This window comes from Leuciscus leuciscus (genome assembly GCF_965113295.1).
Source record: "Leuciscus leuciscus genome assembly, chromosome: 10".
Classification (NCBI taxonomy): Eukaryota; Metazoa; Chordata; class Actinopteri; order Cypriniformes; family Leuciscidae; genus Leuciscus; species Leuciscus leuciscus.
The window spans coordinates 28,586,992-28,609,381 of record NC_138734.1 but is presented as its reverse complement, the minus strand read 5'-3'; the positions used below and the strand labels follow the sequence as shown (position 1 = coordinate 28,609,381).

Sequence of the window (22,390 nt, the reverse complement as noted above, 5' to 3'; positions counted from 1 at the left end):
GTGTGTGTGTGTGTATATATACGGCCAGATGGGAGCAAAGCTTTGCAGCTTTTTACAGCAGGAGAGATCTCACACACGTTTGAAGTGCTTACATGTGGGTGTGTGTTGGTTTTTTCCTCCTGGATTTAACTGGAAACACATTTTCTTCCCTCATAACACACACACATGCTGACATGAGGCCCAAAAAGAGTCATTCCCGGTCTTCTCTGCACTGGCTTCTATATGTAGAGAAGTTGCAGGTCTCTTTAGACCGTTCAATAACATTCTCACATACATCTGAGTGCAGTTATGATCCTCAGTTGTCCAATAGCATACACCGCTGTAAATACACAGGTGCTTTGGTGTCCATCCCAAAAACGTTATTTGGATAACTACTTTACAATGCACAATTAGTCCATTTATCTCTTTAAAGATCCAAAACTCTTTTATGACCCGCAGCTAATACATCTACGACTTTCCCATGAAGAAAATACCATAAATATCTGCTGTTAACCTCACTCACACCTGGATCTGTAAAGACTCTCCATATAGAATTACACAAATTCAGTATCAACACAGGGCTCATTGCAGAGACTGTGGGGGATCTTTGATGTGATTTAAAGGAGGTTTGTAACCACTAAGATTATTCATAAAAAAAAACTCCACCCACAGCCAACATCCTACACCCTAAACACCGAACCCCACCAAAGCCCTGTGGCTTGTCCACCCCCAGCCCCTGAGCAGAAGATGATGAGAACATGGCTCATATAAGAGCCTATTTTATGGAAAGGGAATTTTGTGACTGTAGCATGAAACACACAGGAGATTTATGGCCTGAATTTATGCTTTTGTTGTATGTGAAAGTGCAGTCAGTGTAAACTTTCCACGGAAGAAAGAAAGGAGCAAGATGAGGGAGACTAAATGATGAGCGAATTTTCATTTGCGAGTGAACTATCCCTAATGGTCCATTTGTTAAGTCTCTGAAGTTTAACTGACCCCCGATTTCACAGACAAGGCTTAAGCTAGTCCCAGACTAAAATCAATGTTTGAGCTGTTTTAACTGAAAACAGTTAAAATGTCAGTGCCATTTTTTTTTCTCAAGATGCACACCAGTAATGTTTTTTATAAGGCACGTTTATAAAAACTACTTAAATGTCCTAATTGAACTAAGTGTAGTCTAATCCTGGATTAGTCTAAGCCCTGTCTATGAAACCAGGCCTAACTGTCAAGGGTGGCTTGTATTGATAATCCAAAGGAAGAGATGCATGATGCAGAACAAACGAAGACAGAAGGTTTAAATACATAGAGGATGATAATCAATGGAACAGGGTACAGGTGAGACACAAATCAGGGACTGTGGCAAATAATGAATGACTAAACAGTACCGTACAGTATAGTACAGTATGATATGCAATTATTTCCGTTTCGATTGTCAAAAGTTGTGAATGGTACCAAAATACTGAATCGTACCGTACCACTTTTTTGGGACCCTTCCGTTGGGGTTCCTAGCACAGTAGTCCGGTACCTTAAGGGTGGAGTTAGACTCACTGCAGAACGTTGATTGTTTGACAGAGAATCGTCACTTGAGCGTGCTACAAGGGGGATGACAACACAAGAGGCGCCATTTTTTAATACAGTTGCAACACAATGTTTTTTTGTCTTGTGACATCCACATGCAGAGAAGCAAGAACAATATCTGATGTCATCCATTTTTGTGTACACTTTCTTCTTCCCAATTTTCAGCATCATCACTCCAGTCTTCAGTGTCACATGATCCTTCAGAAATCATTCTAATATAATTATTTGGTGCTCAAGAAACATTTCTGTATATTATCCATATTGAAAACAGTGATGCTGCCTAATATTTTTGTGGAAACTGTGATACATTCTTTGATGAATACAAAGTGCGCGATTAATAAAGTGACAAAAATGAAAGTCTGTGTGTGTGTGAGCAGCAGGGAACTACATCTTGCTTCAATTATTGGTCAGTATTGTTTACATCTAGTTCAGACATTATAGGCCACAGCTGCAACCTCACTACACGTATACACACACGCACAAATAGCATTCAATCCTTCCTCTATCCAATTTGGTTTATGTCAGCCATACAACCTGTCCTTATGTCCGCAGAAGTTGAAGGGTGAACCCGTGTGACCGCCTTCCGAAAAAATAACAAACCCCTCGATATATACACACACATACACCCCGCTTTGTCTCTGAGCCTGAGGCAGTGAGACAAAAATAACCAAACTCTTAGACTCCTAACCAGAACCACATTTCCTGTATAGAGACGGCAAGAGAGGTCGGTTTCCCATATTTTTATTCGTTTTGAGGAAATTTCAGCCTTTCATTTTCTCAGAGAACATCGCAATCTCTTCCTCTTGTACTCTTCTGGCCGATTTAGACACAAAAGACGGTACGTATTAAACAAATTGTGCGCTTTGGTCTGGCAGACATAGCTGTGCTTGGTCTTTCAGAAGTTTATTTTAGACCTTCTCTCTCCCCAGTCACAGTCGTGTGAGCCTGGACATTCTCATTTATTCCGAAACGCCCCCACAGTATCAAGGGTTTCCTTTTGTACAAATGTTCACCTCCATCCACGCACAGAAATACACACACACACACACACTGCCTGTTTTAAACAACGAGCTCTTGTGACACTGTTGGGACCTGTGCCCAGAGGAAGGAGCCAATAAATGAAGTTAAAATATGTATTAGAGAGCGCAGAGAGATCATGAGGGACTGTTTAAATTGGACAGTAGTGTTTCCGCTGGGGCTGGGAGTCCAAAATCAACAGCGGTACAAACAGCCGGGATGATGTGACTCGCTTACCTTGCACCACCTTTAAATCGTTATGACCTCAATAACGATTTAAATCAAAGATGAATGATCGGACTGTCATCAAATTCAACAAACACACTGAGATTCGATTGACTTCAGATACTTGTGTTTGTTTATGGATGGCGTTATCGCCAGCAGTCGGATAATAATGAAATGTAAGCCTGCAGCCTAATTGCATTATGTTTGGAGTGTTTTTCAATTACTTTTCAAAGGCCCTCCCATGAGTATGCGTGAGAGAGTGAAGAAGAGAGATGGAAAATCCTGACCCTCAGTGCAGTGTTTCACTCCATAGTTCAAGTGCGTTTTAAAGCAAAGCTTAAAATCGTTAAACCAAGGACTGTGGAAATTCTGTGCTGTATCATTGTAAGACAGAATGCCGTGGCAGTGCCGTTCATACACTTCTAGGGGCCCTAAGCAAAACTTTGTGAAGGGGCCTCTGTCGACATTACCCAACCCCCGCCCCCAGAGCAGTTTCACTGTGAACAAACAACATACAGTGAGTTTAATATCAATAAACATTAGTGCTAATGACAATGGTATTCCGTATGCACTGGCAACATATTGCACTTTATGAAAAAAAGTATATAAATATGTAAAGGAAAACCCTTTGAAACGCATGCTAGAACAAGTCAAATTAAATCCAAATTTTCGTTGACAGCTAATACCGCTAAAGTTGAATCTGCATGTCATAAAAAATGTGTTTACATTATATAATGATATGCTACTCAAATAATATTTGAGAGCAAGGGGCGCCCCCTGGTTGTCCGGGGGCCCTATATGCACCTTGCGGTAGTTTGGCACACTAAATGGTTAAAATTGTGTTCTTTGTAGTCTTGTGGTTTAAAGGTCACTTTGTAAATCATTAACTAAACAATGCTTACCTAAACTGGTAAGCATTAATGAACTGATAACGCATAACTATTAATGCTCTTGTATAGTCATAAGAGCTTTTACATGTTGTGTTTAGTTTGTGAGTGAAGGAAGGAAATGTCATTTAAAAATGTTGAATGATACAGAAATTGTTTCGTTCTATTATTTTGTCTTTGCTTTTGTAGTGTTTCTAAAGACATAAGACCAACCAGAGTGAATTAATTGCACAACATTTCCACAGAAGCTAAATTACTTCTACATAGTGATACAAATGTCTCTGAATTAACTTTTTAAAATATGAAATGTAAAGTAACCCACAAAGAACACATCATTTTCTTTTTGGCATTTTACAATTTAGGTTCCAATTGTTAACGTTATTAATGCATTAACATGAACTAACAATGTGCAATACATTTGATACAATATATTTATTCATCTTTGTTAACATTAGTTAATAATAAAATCAAATCTGTTTATTGCTAGATATTGCATTAGTAAATGTTAAAATTACTTTCACTAAGATTTATAAATGCTATATAAGTATTTTTCATAGTTCATGTTAACTAATGTGTAATGTTTACAAATTAAACCTTTTTGTAAAGTGTTATCCTTACTTTTTCTGAGAATTATAGAAATAGCTCTTGTGAATCGTTATGCAGAATTTATGCATGCAGGCTATGACCCTTACAAGAAGAACACCTTCCAGTTTTTGTAAAAGTTTTCATTGAGTCCTCTGCAATGTTGACTTTGCGGTGAAACGACCGTTAGACGTCTGTGTGAAGGATTTCACACAAATCAGCTCCCTCTAACAGTCGGTTCGGTTTGAAAAGCATCTTTCAAAAGTTTCTCTCTCCTTTCCCCCCTTTTTCATTTACCCTGGCCAAACTAAATGGGAAAGGAAATCTGAATTAGAAACGGAGGGGGCGGAAGAAAGTCAGGCAGAGGCAAAGTGAGTGCAACCCATTCCCAAATGTTTCTGCGTTTCTACTGCAAATCCAGATGTGGGTCTGTTAGTCATTGGTCAGCATCAACACACACGCACACACAACCAGGACTTTTTTCCACAGTGCAGAAAATTCCTGACAGTCACTGGTAATCCTGTAGTACTTTGATATTTACCATGGTACTCAATGGTTACCATATTCATACAGTATACCATGGACAGTATTTTGCACTATATCCCAAAGAATTTCAATGAACATGATGGTATTGCCGGGTACATTGTCAAAAGCAAAACAAAACATGCCAGTACCATAGTACATCCACAAACCATTGTTATACCATAGTATGTTTTTTACCCTTACGAAAAGTATTGCAGTAACATGACGGACAGGATATCCGATTGTAATATTGTGGTGATATAAAGAAATACCAAAAAGTACCATGCTGTTACCATGCTTTTTGGATGTTACCATGGTACTGTTTATATATAGGCCTACCTATAGTTCTGGCATTAAACTCTAGATCCTTATGTCCTTAACTCACTTGGTAGCGATCACATTATTATCTACATTGCTCAACATTCAAATACTTGTAGTTTGCCTTTAGCTGTCTGCAAGTGCGCTTTCAGAAACCCTTCACCTTCCCCAGCTCCACCTGTATAGATCTGCTACTGGGGTTTATTTCATGTATGTTACATTACATGCATCCTTCATTACAGCATGCAGCAGCATGTCTTGCTCACAGTAATGTCTGCGAATGTATTGGCAGTAGCAAGTCTTGGTGCTTGCTCTACAGGAGCAGCAGCAGATCTATTCCACCAAGACCAAGTATACATTAACATTGCCAATCTCTATTATCATGCCAATCTCTCAGAGATGTCATGACGGATATATCTATCTAACTATCTATCTATCTATATATATATATATATATAACTTCAACTTATTTCAGTTAGTTGCCGGTTCTGATTCTAATTCCATTTCTAAAATGTCTTCTTTATATATATATATATATATATATATATATATAGGCTATATATATATATATAATTTATTTTTTCAAAAAATTATTTATTTTTTCAGATTCCTTTCAATTAACGAAAATTACACTTAATAGTTTTTGTTAACAACAAAAGCTACAAAAACAAGACTGGTGTAAACTGATGGTAATGTCAGGCTGAACTGTTTAGTGTGTGCGTCGCGTTTTGCTGTGGATCACAGCCGCTCCGCGGTGTCACGGGGGAAAGGCGGAGGAAGAGCAGCAGCAAGAGGAGGATGAGGAGGAGGAGGGGTTGGGGTTTGCTGTGGAGGAACTGTGAATAGTGTTGTGCGGATCTGCTTGTTGCTGGACGCAGGCCAGCGGTCCCTGTGAAACACCGCGTTGAGAGCGGAGAGGGATGGGATGGGATATGCTGGCACTGCCGCTGTCAGTCCGCTCCGCTCCGCCTGTGCAGCTTCACCGGGGATCTCAACAACGACATGGATGATGCTGACTTCGAAGATGATTTAGGCCGGCGTGTGAACGTTTTCTCTTCGGACTTAACCCATCTGGATTACTGCTGTTGTTGTTAGAGAACATTTATTTCTTATTTCGGCGAGGAATTCATGAACGCGGGAGCGTAAAGGATTTCCAGCAAGGTAAATCGCGCGCACGTCTCGCGCTTGTTTTGCGCTGGTCTCGCGCTTCCCAATTCAGTCAGTCGGGGCGATGGAAGGATGGATGCGTGAAATACGTGATGTTTTTTACTTAAACTACACATATATACTTCAATTATTTTCCGATTACTGATTAAAACACACGATAGAGCACTGATTTGTGACCATACACGGGGGATATCATCTTTAAAATCTGATTTTTTTTAGGTGAAAAGGCTCTGAGTGTAAACTGAATGTAATGCAGCTAGCCTGCTAACCATTTATCTCAGAAACACAGGCATATTATGTGAGAAATACTGTATCGTTTTCTCATAATGTTGATCTATTTGGACGAACATCATCCTTAAGGTCATTTTTTAGAAACGAATAATGTTGCGTTTTAAGGAGTTTGTATACTAAACTTGCTAGCTTATCTGCTTTGCTTGGTCACCATTACTGCCCATTCAGACTCATTCATCCATTTTTCCAAGGCTATTAACCTGTGCTGACAGCTGAATTTGATAAGATCTGCTGTGGATAGTGACAGGAACTTAAAAGAATTGCATGCATGTGACCATCACGGTCATATCCTTAAAATCTTTGAACAATGTAGCTGTGTTAAGTCTTGCTTTATTAGATTTAACGTTACCCGAAATGTCCTACGACAGCCTCATAGAAAAGATTGTGCTGTCTCAAGACCTAATGAAAAATGCTGTTTTAGGGCTGTTAAATGAGATTACCATCAGCATTAATAGGATAGATAGATAGGCCTAGATAGATAGATAGATAGATAGATAGATAGATGTTGATTTGGGCTGTCTCTCAAAAACTTTTGACTTCTGGGTTGCATACATGTGTTTCACTTTATTCATTTTTGTTGCAGTTTCCCATAACAGCTGCCAAAAGACTGATGAGATGTGAACTGCCTAGTAGACAGCATTATTTGGTGCATGGACCCAAAAATTCTTGCATTTTTGGGCTTCAAAGATGCATTCCACTTTGATTTAGTATAATGTCATATAACATCAGACATCCTCATCTCTGTAGAGATGTGAGCTTCTTACCTAGACATTATTTTAGGCATCATGCATGTCTTTTAACATACTGTCTGGAATCTAGATAGCATCCCATTGGGTTTTGGGGAACAGCCTGTGATTGGGGTCTGTCTGTAAACAAAGCAGACTGGGCTGTGCCTATCTAGGCAGCTGTGGTCCTGCCGGCTCAGGGTGACGGATGTCTTTTTTTATGCTGCTCACCCTGTGATGTCTGCACTGCAGGGCAGCAGTGTCAGCAGGCTGATGTACTCTAGCACACATGGTCAGGCATGAAAACCAGACCTGCAGTCGCCTAGACTTTTATCATTGGTCAGTCTGCACCATGAGACTTAATTTCTACCCGAATTTTTGATGAACATTGATTGTTCTGCCTTTGTGGTGCCCATGTGCATGTGTGGTCAATGTGGTGCACTGTCATTTTGTTGTCAGTGTGCATTAAGGGGAAATAATTGCTAAATACCCCCTTGCTGTGTCTATGAGGTTGTGTCTGATGGCCTGTACTATCACAAGGACATCAACCACCTCCTATCATGTTTAATATCTGTGTCTGATATGATCTGAATTGGATGTTCACTAATTCAAATGCTCTTAAATCTCTATCTTCTACACATCGTACTGCTCAGTGAGAGTGAATGTGAAGCTAACATGTAGCTTAGGATTTAGTACGGATAAACCGCAATGAAACCCTAAACAGGGCATCAGGGTCAGTCTTAAATCTGCACCAGAGAGTGGGTTTATCATCGGATCAGATTATATTATACTTTAATCGTCTCCTCTGCAGTGTGCATCAGAGTAACTGCACTTTTATATTAGGACTGCATGGTTTGGGGAATCTAATTGGGCTTTTTTTTTAAAATAAAAATTACAGCTATGATAAAAAATATTTTTTTTTGTTTTGTTTGAAAGCTCCAGTTTGGCTGTGCTTGATTCAGTGTAGGGCTGCACAATATGACTATAAAGTAATAATAATAATTAATTAATACATATTTTAAAATATAATAAATATTTATAATGATAATGATTATTATTAAATAAAATATTAAACAAAACAATAAATATTACTATTGTTATATTTCACTGCAAAAAAAATTGTGTATATAAGAAAATTAACAATAATAGTTTAAGTTAAGTATTCAAGGCTGTCATTCAATTTTGAATGTTAAACTGTCAAGCTTTTATTTTGGCATAAACCAACAGGGAGACTTTAAAGCTTATATTTGGTTTATAACAGTTTATAATTGCTTCTGAAGTTCTCGTTACATGTTTGGGAAGATGGTTGGCGTGTTACTTTCCCAAATGCACTTTATAAGCAACTCAAACTCAGGGAAGATGCAGAGATGAGTTTGTGCAAAGCAGTATTTACTGCGATTTACTGTGACGAGACACTAGGCAGTGGATTATGAGCTGCTCGTGTGTAAAAGAACAAAGTGCCATACTTCACTTTGAAACACAGTGCATATTATTTAATTAAGCCGCACCAAGCCAAATTCGTTTTCATTTAGATTAATTGTGCAAGCACTACTTTCATCATCTATAAAAGAATGACAATGATTTACAAATATTACACTGACTGAAATGTCTGTGCTACGCGATTTTAATGACATCACAGGTTCGTAGGGCAGTGTGAGTGTAGTGTGCCGAGTTCAGCTGAGAAAGCAGTGACTCACCGTTCAGTGATTACAGGCGAGGCATTTTGTAACCACACACCAGACGCAGCACACAAACACACTACTACAAACACACAATTCCCAGCACCTGATTGTTAGATTCTGACATTGTGGTTGAGAGCTGTTCACCTCCCCCTCCAGATACACCCCAGTGAGAAGTGTTCTCATTTAGTGGAGCGGAGGTTTGACATCTTGAGCTTCAGGCTTTAGGGATGTGCTGTTTGCTCTATTCAAAGCCTCAGGTTTTTAATCTCCTATTGTGTGGTGGGAAGTGTTCCTATCAAGCCTGACTCCAACCTTAAGAGGTTTAATATGGTGATGTAACAAAAATGTGGTGCTTTTGGGCTACCGCAAGGTCGGTAATGAAGTTTAACCTTTAAGATTGGAAAGTCAGCCCAACATCAGATGCCGCAAACTCTTGCTTGTGGGATCTGCATGTTTTGCTTTTGCTATGAGCAGGCCCACATGGAACCTGTGCTCTCAGAAAGCTTCAGAGATCCCCTTAAAATTGGAACAGCCATCATTTACACATCCCACAACTATGTTTGTTTATTAAATGTTTTGGCTAATTTGAATATGGTTTTAGCTGCCAATATGTGTAGTGCTGTTTAACTTTGTTTAAATCCATTCCATGGAATTCTAAGGTTTTGCTTAATTATGGTAGTATATCTACAAAGATATCGAACTTTGAGGAAGGATCAAGTAAGATGTATTCTCTATTCATGTATTCATTTTAGTCCTGTCAAATCAATTAATCGCATCAAACATAAAAGTTTGTGTTTCTATATACACAGTATATGTATGCACATATATATAGCCTACATTTTACACTCGCACACACAAAATCTTTTCCTCAACATTCCTTTTTTTCCTCAATTTTTTTCACACACACGGTTTTGGTTTAACTGAACTCAATCAAATGTGTTTCTTAGGTGGGGTTTACATAAAGATGCTTTCAAAAGGATCTATTTGGTTTTTGGACAACTAGTAGATTAGTCAACCATCATTACCCATACCTAAACTGGAGTAGATATATGGTTTTAATGGTGCTGCTGTAGTTTGAATTGATTATGCTACCATTTTTATTCAGTATCCTAAAAGTTAGACCTAATTGGATCATGTGCTGCTCCAGGGAAGGAATTATACAATTAAAAAAAGAAAAACATAAATAAAGACTGGACCATTCTGGTCATATTGATTTAGGTTTGTCTTTATAATATGGAAATGTGATCTACTGAGGGATAAGAATACAGATGTTGCCTAAGGGTATGTTATTCTGAAGACAGGATATCAGTTTTTAGGAGCTAGAGTTTCTATGCTGTTGAGTTAGCTTCAATGTTAGCACAACCAAGAGAAATTCATCAAGCCGAGCCCCCCTGTAAACACACATCTTCACAGGTCAACAACAAACTCACACCAGTCTGTTCGGACACACAATATCAATCATGTGGTCAGTCACGTGGTTGTGTAGTCTGTAGCTCTGCTGAGGAGAAGAGGAAGAAAGGATGTGTTTCTAGTCCTGTGACTCCCCTCCTCCAGTCTTTTCCCCCCACGTGTGCGTGGAGGAAATGTGAGCCATGCTGCTTTTAACAGCCTCATTGTTAGTGTTCCTCAGGGACGGCGCTTCCTGATGGCAGGCAGAACACTCCACATGTTCCCATTCTGATGTCCTTACGTACACCACCACGCTGAAAAGCTTAAGAAACGTCTTGTATTCTTCCGTTTTCTCCACATTCCTTTTAAACTGGCCTACATATAGAGGCAGAGGGGGTGGATGAGAGCTGGAAAGCATGGAGAGATAGAATAAGAGCGAGATGTAGCACACTAGAGAGAGTGAGTCAGTGCACTACTGCCTTTCTGACTCGTCTATCCATAAAGGATGTATAAACAGGAACCGGACGGAAAGTCCGCTGATGGATGTGAACTACCGCCACTGTTAGTATCACATTCACCAACTCTCAGATTCCTTGGAAACATTTTTTCCTTAAAGAGAAAATAAACAGAAAATGAAAAGCTCTCTTGAAGGGAAAAGAACAATGGGAGTATCTGGTTGCACTTTAGTTCTTTGTATTCGAGTTGTCCAACCAGCTCAATCCTAAAGGCCATATAACTCAAGCGATGACATGGCTGTTAGTCAGACTCTGTTCCTCACAGATGTGTCCGTCCACCTGCTCGTAATGGGATGTTTACTATACGGCTTGGCACAGAAGCAGCAATCTTAAGTAAACACTCAGAAAAATTGTGTGCGAGACTGAATGGAAAGTGAGTGGGAGCAAGCAGTGATTTGAGATCAAACGATAAGAGTGTGCAGGCGATAGTAACTCTAAACATGTTTCATAGGTTGAGTGCGTCTGGTCAAAGGTTATCACAGGACTTCTGAATGCACTGCACACTCTCATTTTAGCCTGGAGGAAACTTTGATGTTAGCCTGTTTGTTTTTTCCTGCAGACTTAATTTAATATTAATTATGAGCAGTCCTTTCTGGCTTTGATAAAAAACAAAAGACATTCCCCGCCATGACAGATGGCAATCAAAGCACTAATCAGATTGTGCACTGGTGCAGGTATCTATACGGACTGACATGGCACGATCCCTCTTTCACAAATTAGCCATGGTTGAGGGGTGTTTTGTATTAACACAGATATTTCGCAGCAGCTGTAAGCCCTGATCTCTAGATAGAGGCTTATGTCTGATGTGTATAGTCATACCGTAGAAACAATACAAAGTGACTTTTTGTAGTTAACTGCAGTTTTGAGTTGCGTATGCATTTGTTAAAATGGATAGTTCACCCAAAAATGTAGGCTATATTTTGTCATGATTCCAAATCTGTATGACTTTCTTTCTTCTGCAGAACACACACACACACACGGAAAAAAAATCATCTATTGTGTTCCACTGAAGAAAAAGTCATGCAGATTTAGAACAACATAAATTATGCAATTTTATGTGAACTATTCCTTTAATTGCCAAAGTTGCAGAGTTTACATTTGTGACTAGATTAGTCCTGATTTGTGTAGTCTGTTTGAGGCACTTAGAAGCAATTAAGCTAGATATTCACGAGCAGAACTGTTTATTCTTTTTGTTTGTGAAATAATCTTTAGAATGTTAGTTTGGTAACACGTTACATTGTTACACGTCACATGTAGTTACTGTAGTAATAACTATAAATTATGCGTAATTACATGCAATTAACCCTCAACCAAACCTCATCCTAACCCTATAGTAAGTACATGTAGTTCATTATTATTACTCTGTACTTAAATGTATAACTACACTGTAATACTGACACCTTAAAACAAAGTGTAACTATTGGTTTTAACTAGTGACTTTTATACAAAAGTGATATTTTCTGTAAATGTTACTCCCATTTTTCGCCAAGTGTTCTATAGTATTTGTTGTATCAGCTGTTTCAGATAAACTTGACCCTAAACGACATGTAAAAACAAAATAAACAGTGGTTGCTTGTATGTCAGTAAAAAAAATTGCAATGTGCAGAACATTAAAACATCACTATTTGTAAATTAGTAGTCATTATCTCATCTCTGACCAGCTATAAAAGTCTGCATGTTCTGTGTGATACAAGATGCCTTTTATTTGTTGATTAATTTATTTAGTTTTTACAATACTTGATTAGTAAATTTCGTAAAGATTGGTGGTGGCCAAGTTGTGTGTACTATACTGTATGTTTTAAGAACTAGAAGGGGATAAATCAAACAAGACCTATGACATCCTACAAAAAAATTCAAGCTACTCAGCATCATCGCTGAAGTGTGCGATAATTCACTTTAAATGTGTGTGCATGTGTGTGGGAGTGAAAGAGATTGAATTCTGCTGCTTGATTGGGAATTGCGCTGCATGTGTGTAAGGAGAGTTTCTATTTTTGTCATGTCACCATGACCTAGTATTTACAGTTGATTTCACCCTGCTGTTAATGTGGTTTCATTAATCTCTCTCTCTCTCTCCCTCCTCAACAGATGACGGAAGGGCGGAGATGTCAGGTCCACCTCCTGGATGACAGGAAATTGGAGCTCCTGGTCCAGGTAAGACCCAACAATGTGTTTTTACAACAATGTAGATAATGGTACAACATGACCCAAATGTGATATTGTAGGTTTGGAAGTGTATTGTTGAGATAATTGATTATGCTTGACTTCATGATGCTTCACCAGCACAATGTCCAGTATTAGTGCTGAAATATCAAAGTAGTATTAATATTATATGTATAGGTGTGAAGTTTTAGTGCATGTTTTTGTGGCAAGGCCTGAGGTTTCCTCTCGTTTGTCTGGGAAGGGAAATCCTCATTGTTCCTCTGAGACATAATTAATGTCTTGTGGAAATAGGTGGATCTTTATCGGCCTGTGCATGTATGAGTTTAAATGTTTGCTCTGTGTGTATGTGTAATATGACTCCTTTATGCCCATCTCAGATTTCATGGCCAAAGAGACTCTGAGATTTGGTCACTCTGACCTGAACTCAATCATATGTGTATGCATATGTCGGTCTCCCAAGTGTCTTTTAAACATCAGTACCACTAATAGTCAGTCTGGCAGGTTTTGGTTCCCATAACGACACAAACCAGCAGCTTCTCAAATCACGCATACAGCGACCCCCCCCTCCTGCCCAAAACACTCCATAAATCAGAACGCAAACATCTTCTCTCAGGATGAGTTCAGTTTCCATAACAGCACTGTCTGTCTCCCATGCCCCATCAGCCCTGCTCAGACCCCAATATAAACAGAACATAGCACAACTTCCTCAACACTCACACTCATATGAACTTTCTCAGGAAATCCCTAATCACGAGGTAATCTCAGTCACTGAACGCATGAAGAATACATTTCTACACATTTCTACTCCTCTGTCTTGTTCTGTCATGTAATATTCTATTCTGTTTTTTGGGGGGTTTTATTCTATTCTATTTTTTTCATTCTGTTTTTATTGTATTCCCTCTGTCTGTTCTATTCATTATTTTTATGTCATTGTAGTATTTATTAGAGATGCACCAATATGAACATTTTGGCCGATACCGATAACTGATAATTCTTTATATTTGAAAAACGATAAATCTAAATCCAAATTTCTAGGCTATATAATTTTTGAGATCCTGATTGCAAAAACAAAAGCCACTATTAATGCATCTGAAGTGTCTCAGCTGTAGGAAATAATCCATTATTTATTGGCTTTAATATATCGGCCCAATTTTCTCATCGGGCCGATAACGTTAACAATAAAAATGAACATATTTTGGCTGATATGAATATATTTGGCTCATATTTTGGCTGATACCGATATGGCGGCCGATATATCGTGCATCCCTAGTATTTATTTATTGACAACGCCCTTGAGCCGTGACTTATTCACGATACAGCACAGCCTCTCGTACCTTATTTTTTACTTAAAATGTTATTTTTAATGTCTATTTTTATTTCAGTTACTTGCCAAGGCAACAAGTTTCAATTGAAATGTTTCATCTAATTATTATTTTATTTCAGCTTTATTTGAATTAACAGAAAAAAACTGTTTTGGTTAACAATAACAAAACTGGTTTGGTTCTATTATGTCCTGTTGTCTTTTGTTTTGTTCTCTTCTCATGTTCTATTTTTTTTTCTGTTCTCTAAGTCTGTTTTATTCTCTTCTGTTTTGTTTTTTACTGTCCTGCTCAATTCTATTCATTTTGTCTTTCTTTCTTTCTGTCATGCTCTCTCTCTCTCTCTCTCTCTCTCTCTCTCTCTCTCTCTCTCTCTCTCTCTCTCTCTCTCTCTCTCTCTCTCTCTCTCATGCCTGTCAGATGCAGTTAGGTGACCTGATTACATCATAGTTGGAGAAATGTAATTCCTCTGCCTTCTCCATCTCTCATTTTCCACACACTCTCTTTCTCTCCTCTGAAATGCTGGTTGAGTTGATTGCGGTTGCAGTTATGGTCTGATAAACAGAGAAATCTAGAAAGGAGAGGAGGTGAGAGAGTCCTTAACAATCAGGTAAGAGGATGAGGGAGAGGAAAAGACGGGATTTCCTGGAAGAGATAGAAAATAAAGAAGGAATGAGGCAGAGGGAAGAGGAGAAGATTTTAAAAACAAGGCAGTATTTCCTGTATTTCCCCTCTCTCTTCAGTTTATGATTTATTGAGCTGTTGCAGAAACGCTTATTTCATAATCTTTACACATTTGTCCTACTTTAGTCATGAGTACTTAGATATATGTTCTTTTAGCATTGGCTTAAAGATTTTGCCTCTTCTTTCTGCTTTCTGACTCTCTTTCTCCTCTTTCTCTTCCTCCATGTGGGCAGATGTTCTGGAGAAGGTTGTGTAGGTTAATCGGGCCATTGAGAATTCTGGTGTTATTCCAAGTTAGTTTGTTTATCCATGTTCCTTGAGGAACAGCTCTTCATTTTTTTCTGTAAGAGGAATTGTGTTGATGTACCTACAGGAATTTGTGATAACTATTTTGCGGTCACACCAAATTTTGCATTCTGTACACTTCCATTCATATGCATGTGAAAGAACATGTACGCAAATTGGAGACATGCAAATTCAATTGGCGGAAAGACATTTGCCCAATTGAGAATATAAACGTCACAGATTTACTTAAATACAAACTTACATAGTAATACAAACTATAAACCAAATAATCGTATTAATAAAAAATAAAAAAGAAGATATATATATATATAAAAAAGAATATAAATGACAAAACACAACAAAATTTAAACGAAAGCTAAATATAAAAATTAAATTGAATATGATATGATATAATATCAGTTATATTAAAATAATACTGATCATGGGAAACTGGACTAGATGGTGTTTTAATTTACTGTCACTAACATTGAAGTTGTAGCAGGATTCAAAATCATTTTCACACTTAAAATCCAGTGTGACAACACTTTAAGTTGTAAAACATCTTACACATGCAGTGGTGAAATACTTGACTGGTTCGGTTTTACTGATGGTCCTCTGTTGGATCTCTCTGGAGCCTCATTTAACTGCCTCCTCTTCCTCTCTTCTTCCTCGTCTCATTAGAGGCAATGTACCATTCTGAATGTTATCGTGGATGATCTTGCACTGTGCGACTGGCAACATCATCTGATGATTGTATAGTCCCGTTATAGACTGAACTTTGCTATATCATCATCTTTAGTCTTATTTACATTCAAGGCTGTTGAAAATATCCAGTCTATATTGGCTTTAATGGAGATCAATTATTTTGTTTCTTTTTTTAATATCCTGTTTGCAGTTTTGAAATGACTTTAGTTTATAATAAGGTAGACAGACTTACAAAAACAGCTGCCAACAGTCTTGTTCATATTTTTGGATAAGCTTGCTCGGTTTTTCAGCTGTCTAACTGCTCGTTAGCATCTCCCACCTGTCTCTCCACAACAGGCTGTAATTTTGTGAATTATATGCGTTTAGTAGGCCTATGTGTTCGTCATTTTCCATGGTGAGTCAAAGCAGATGCTGTTAGGTTCTCTCGTGTTCTAGTTCGATCCTACTTCTCAGATGTGATTTTAATTTACAATTTCTGCAAGGCTCAATGCTAAGGATTTTTTTTCTACTGGCCTGGTTGGGCCAGTGGTTAACATTTTTACTTGCCCTGCCAACATTTTCACTGGCCCCTCCCCCACCACACAAAAAGTAATAAATAAATGAATTAATTAAAATCGTTATTGTTTTCATTGTGTTTGACCCATGCAATCTTAAGGTTATGACACCAAATTTCACAATTCTTGATTCCAGTTTTGATACCACAGCAAAAACTACTAGCCTAACATACATTTTTAATATTATTAAAGACAAACAAATAATCAACTTATGAGCAATAGCACAAATAAATACAATAGAACAAATATTCAAATGAAATAAACATTGCTTTTTAGGTTTTTCAGGTAGGTCTAACAGTAGTTATCAGGTACAGAAATTAAATAATCAAATGTAAAATAACACTGCATATTCTTCACTGTATAAATTTTCATTGCCCTCAAAACAAACAGCCGCAGGAATATTAGGCTGCTGTCACTTTAAGACCCGATGCCTGGATCAAAAATAGTATTACACATGTGCTTTATTTCTCAACCGTTTACGTTCACTTAAGACATCAACCGACTATGTTTACTAGGATACTCGCCAAGACAGGCATTTTGACATAATTGTGTCTGAATTTAGTGCAAGAAGACATGAAAGAGAACTCAATGTGGTATTCGGTCCATCGGGCAGTCATTATTGTCAAGCCCTGTGTCTGTGAGGAACTTACAAGTTTTACAAGTGCAAATTTGGTAATTCTTAAAGAAGACTTCTGAGTTATATAGGTGCTAAATAATACACTAAAAATACTTTAAGGGCTGAGTTTTAGACTAGACTTTACCACTTAGATACCTTTTTGGCCAAATTTTAAATCCATCATATGTGATGCGATCTGGGAAAACCCGTCGGATGTCGCGCTGGGCCGTTTTCAGTAAATTCCAAAATAGTTTGAATGTCAGTTTTTTGTCCCAAAAAATTTTTCATTAAATTATTATTCTATAACATCTTTTCTCTTATCTCTGAAAATATCTTGGCAAAATTCCCTTGTTTAGTGCAGAAAAACAGCGATAGTATCAAGCTGAAAATACTCTCTTTCTCTAATGCATTCTATGCGACCATTTTCTCTAACGCGTCTAACGCACGCAGAGGTAAAAAAACAAAAAAAAACAATCGCCGTATATCCCATACACTTGTCCGTCTCTTAACACTACAAAGATAGTTTACCTATAAAATAAACCACATAACATGTACAGTGAATGTGTATTAGTGCGCATTTCGCGCCAATCCTGTTTAAAAAAAAAAGAGTGCCAAGCGTCCCGACGGTGACAGTTATTAAACCTGTTTTTCTCAAAATTCCGTTCCAGAAAATCATAGCGATCGGCCGACTTCAGATAAACATAACTTTTGCTACCAACAAGCTATGATAAAAATAAAAACAGATTTGGAAAGGGCTTGATACCAGCTTCCATATGATATCAAAACCTGTAATAGGTAAAATTTCACCATGCGGTGGGTTTTCCCAGATCGCATCACATATACATCCATTGTGGAAAAAGCAATCACAGAAGGTATTGCTACAATCTTGGTGAAACCTGAAATCCAAGAAGGCAGACAAAATGAGAGAAATGTCAGCTAAAATGCAATGATTATATACTTCAAAATCATTTAACACCAAAAAAAGTTCAATCTAATTGTGCTATTTATCTGAATGTTTATTTAGGGGAATGCACTTATTCGAGGGTGCTATTTGTGTGATGCACAATTGTTACCAATAGGGTGTTCCAAATCAGCCACTTATAAAGTTCCATATCTGAAGGTATACTGCCTATGTAACCAATAGGCAACAAGGCCTCTCACTTTGTTTTTGAATGGACCCATTTTTTCCCATGCTTGCACCTCCTTCATAAATGCATTTGCACTGGCTGTTTTGGATTAAACATGCATTATCTATAAATGCACCTTTTTGTTGTATATGAATGCATCTTTAGATGTGAATTCTGTTATTTTACAGTGTACAAAGTAGGGCAGTATCTAGTCTGCATTCTTGATCTGATAACATTTTTTAACAGTGATAAATCCTCAACTGAAACACTAGTGTTACATTGTGTTGAAGTCATTCTGTGTAATGAAAGCTGACTCATCTCTCATCTCTGTGATCTAGACCTGATGAGACCTTACGGCGCATGTTCTTGTCATCGCTCTTCCGTCCTGATCAGACACCCACTGTTTAATTATATTAAATCACAACAGTCCGGATATTCTTCCTCTCAGCCACACGCGCTATCACATGCTTCTCCATGTGGAAACGTGTGTCTGTGATTTGCATCAACCTCTGTAAGTGTAATGGCAGAGAGGAGATGATAGCCATCCCACATTAAATCTGTTTAGAACCATATAGCGCTCATATTGATGGCCCTCAGTGCACACTAACAGGATATTAATACTGCTTTATCCTTCTTATCTTCACATTTCAAAGAGTCTGAAACATTATTATATCAGTTACTGTCATAATCAAGTCTGGAGGCTAAACAGAGAGAGAATGATGCGGGAAAAGATAGAATATACTGTCATTCTTTAAGAAAATTGATATGGTTTGAGTTTTAGCTCTTTTCATTTTCTCTACTGCACAAACACACATACACCGCCACAAATGGGTCAAGATTGAAGATTGCGGCCATGTTAAACCCACTTCCTCTTCTTACCGCAGACACACACTCACACAGTCGCTTTGGCTAATTGAGGAAGCAGGCTGTTTCACACCACGTTGCTTTGAATGATGAGATTAAATGTGCCAATTGATTTATGTGGTATAGAGTTGCATGTCTCACCTGAAGAACCAGAGGGGAAGAATCTCATAAAATACTGATTGGTTCATGTGTGAAGAACCACAACGTTAACGCCATAAACGAATATCTTAAACAAGATGTCTTGCTGAAAGCTGTGTTTTTAAGATCAGTCCTGAAGGGAGGGTAGTGAATCAGAGAGGATGGTAATTGCAGTCTCAGCAGACTGCAAAGGTTTTTATTGGCAACTGCCTTCTAAGGCAAAATCTAACTGAAATGGAACCTGATTTGAGATTATTTGAGATTCTCTGCATAGGCAGCAACTCCTCTCGCCACACAAATAGCCCTCACGTGAGGCACACAAGACAGGTGATGGTGCTAGAATCCAGGAGGGTTTAGCATTTACAAAAGTTTTTTAGCATCTCTAATGCAGAGTTTCCCAAACTGGGGTTCACGAACCCCTGGGAAAGGCACAAGGGAACTCAATGGGGCTTTGTGAGTTGATAAAAAGCTAATAATTAAATCGTAAAAATGTAACATTTAAATGATTTTAAATAACCAATAAAAAAACACAAAATCAAACAATAAACTAAAAAATTATTTGTTTTGAGTGACTTTTTACCAACATCAGTGAACTGTAAATATGCAAGTGTGTTGTTAAATTATCAAAATACTAACTTAAAATCTTACTTTAAGTAAATATTTTAGGGCAAAGTGGGTTCGGTTGAGAAAAAAGTTTGGGAATTGCTGCTCTAATGAGTAATAAAAATACACAGCACATGATAATATTGACAGCAATTGTTCTTTCTTACTTGGATTGAACTATTTTGTTGATATTTTCTGTTTAATAAGGTATCTTTTTTGGCAGCATGCTGCTTATTGTCTGACCTGCACCTATTATACTGTACCTTTAAGTGCTGTCTACGTAGGCAGCTCACTAGGTTTTGGAACAACTCACTAGGTTTTAAGAACCTACCTTAGTCAAAGCTTTAGCTAGAAGAAATACATTACAATTTAAAATGTAATAATACACAACAAAATAATGATGATCTTGTAATTTTAGAATTTCTTTCTTTCTTTCTTTCTTTCTTTCTTTCTTTCTTTCTTTAAGTAGAGGTTGTGGCAGTGATTGTACTTTTGCTCTAGATTTTGCTGTGCTATTTTTAGGGTGTGTGGGTGGGCTGGCTCTCTTATAAGCGGGTTGTTGCGCGCGCGCGCGTGTGTGTGTGTGTGTGTGTGTGTCTGTGTCTGTATTTATGTGTGCCTTTAATTCAAAATGGTCTGTGTTGAAACAGAAACAGTAATTAAAGTGTTTTGAAGAGAGGCTCATGCACACAATGTTTGTGCATATCAAGTGCACAATCACATCTTGATGTAATTTGACTTTACGATTTTTTATCTTTCTCAGACTCTTGTCAGTGCTTTTTACTTTTGTCATTTTTTTATTAACATTTAATTTTGTAAAGAATAAGTGAATAAATATAGAACATACATATAAAAAGAAACACAAAAAACAATTTACAAAATGTGTATGCATACACAGCAAAACATTCAATATCGTCCAAAAGTTTTGGGTCAGCACATTCAGCAAGGACACATTGAATTTATCAAAAGACATTTATAATTAGGGGTGGGAATCACAGGGTACCTCACGATACGATACACAATACATGGCTCACGATACAGATAATATCATGATTCATGATACAGCAATTCTGCGATAATCAATATATTGCTAGACAATCCTATAATGATAATATGAAAACAAAATGCCTATGAAAAGGTTAAGTGCTGGTTTTCTCTTTATTCAAGTCCAAACTGTTAGAAAACAGCTCAAAAAGTTTTTCTGTCTGTGAATTAAATTGAACATTTTAGGTAAATTAAAAATTTTCATTGAGATCAGGTTGATGGCATTGCAAGTGACTTTGCATGTTTGTGGTTTTACAAGTGCACTTAACTTTTACCAGGCAGTTTTTGTCTATTGCATTGTCGATTTTGTTTGTCCCATCAAAGGTATAAAAGCCGAAGTGGGTCCAGACTTTGGACTTAAACTTGGATGGGGCATCTATTATTTTACTCGCACTGCTGCCTCCATCCCATTAAAAAACTCTTTTTCTTAGGCTAGTTAACTTATGTTCACATTTCCTTCATCCATGTGTTGAGTACCACTTCGAGGAGGCATGAAGTAGTGACGCCAGGAAAATCTATTTAGAGAGCCTTATTTCATTAATTAAAATTAAATATCGATATTTGGCACCAGCGTATCGATTCTTGTATCATATGGAGAAAGACAATGATTTATTGCCCTATCGATATTTTGTCCCATCCCTAATAATGTTACATAGGATTTCAATTTACAAATAAATGGTATTCTTTTGAACTTTCTAATCATCAAAGAATAATTAAGCAGCACAACTGTTTTCAACATTGATAATTATAAGAAATGTTTCTTGAGCAGCAAATCATCATATAAGAATGATTTCTGAAGTATCATGTGACACTGATTAAAATTACATTTAAAAAAATATTAAAATAGAAAACGGTTATATTACTGTAGTTTTGATCAAGTAAATGCAGACTTTGTGAGCTAAGTTACTTCTTTTAAAAAACATTAAAAAAAAACATTGATTGTGTGTCGGTGTTGGTTGGTTGGTTGGTTGGTTGGTAAGCAGTACAGAGATGTCCCAGGATGCCAGGGATTTCAGTGTCTATGCTCAAAGCCAGTGACACACCCATGGTTTACCACACACTGGCACTGACATACACTTTACACTCACTTACACACACACACACGCACACACACACACACACACACACACACACACACACACACACACACACACACACACACACACACACACACACACACACACACACACACACACACACACACACACACACACACACACACACACACACACACACAGGGAAAGCCCCAAACTTGCAGGATCATAGACAGCTTGACAACTGGTGTCTCTCAGTTTTCCAGAATGTTCTGGGTGTGTGTCAGTGCTAAGTCTAAAACCTCTGTAGTTCGTTATTGAGAACCATCAAAACGATTTTCCTGGATATGAGCATATTTTGGACATTACTTTTGCAGCAA

The 22,390-nt window shown here is 37.7% G+C and overlaps 1 protein-coding gene across 11 annotated transcripts in view; it reads left to right on the top strand.

Moving 5' to 3' along the window:
* The window catches only part of frmd4a (FERM domain containing 4A), a 154,013-nt gene that overhangs the window by 98,410 nt on the left and 33,213 nt on the right, over positions 1-22,390 (top strand). For 10 of the 11 annotated variants that reach the window (XM_082181787.1, XM_082181786.1, XM_082181776.1 and 7 more), the window contains exon 2: positions 12,963-13,028. In XM_082181787.1, the coding sequence (XP_082037913.1) occupies positions 12,963-13,028 (66 nt within the window). Of the gene's footprint in view, positions 1-5,919; positions 6,270-12,962; positions 13,029-22,390 lie in introns of those variants that run through there. The other variant, XM_082181777.1, reaches the window with a different exon arrangement.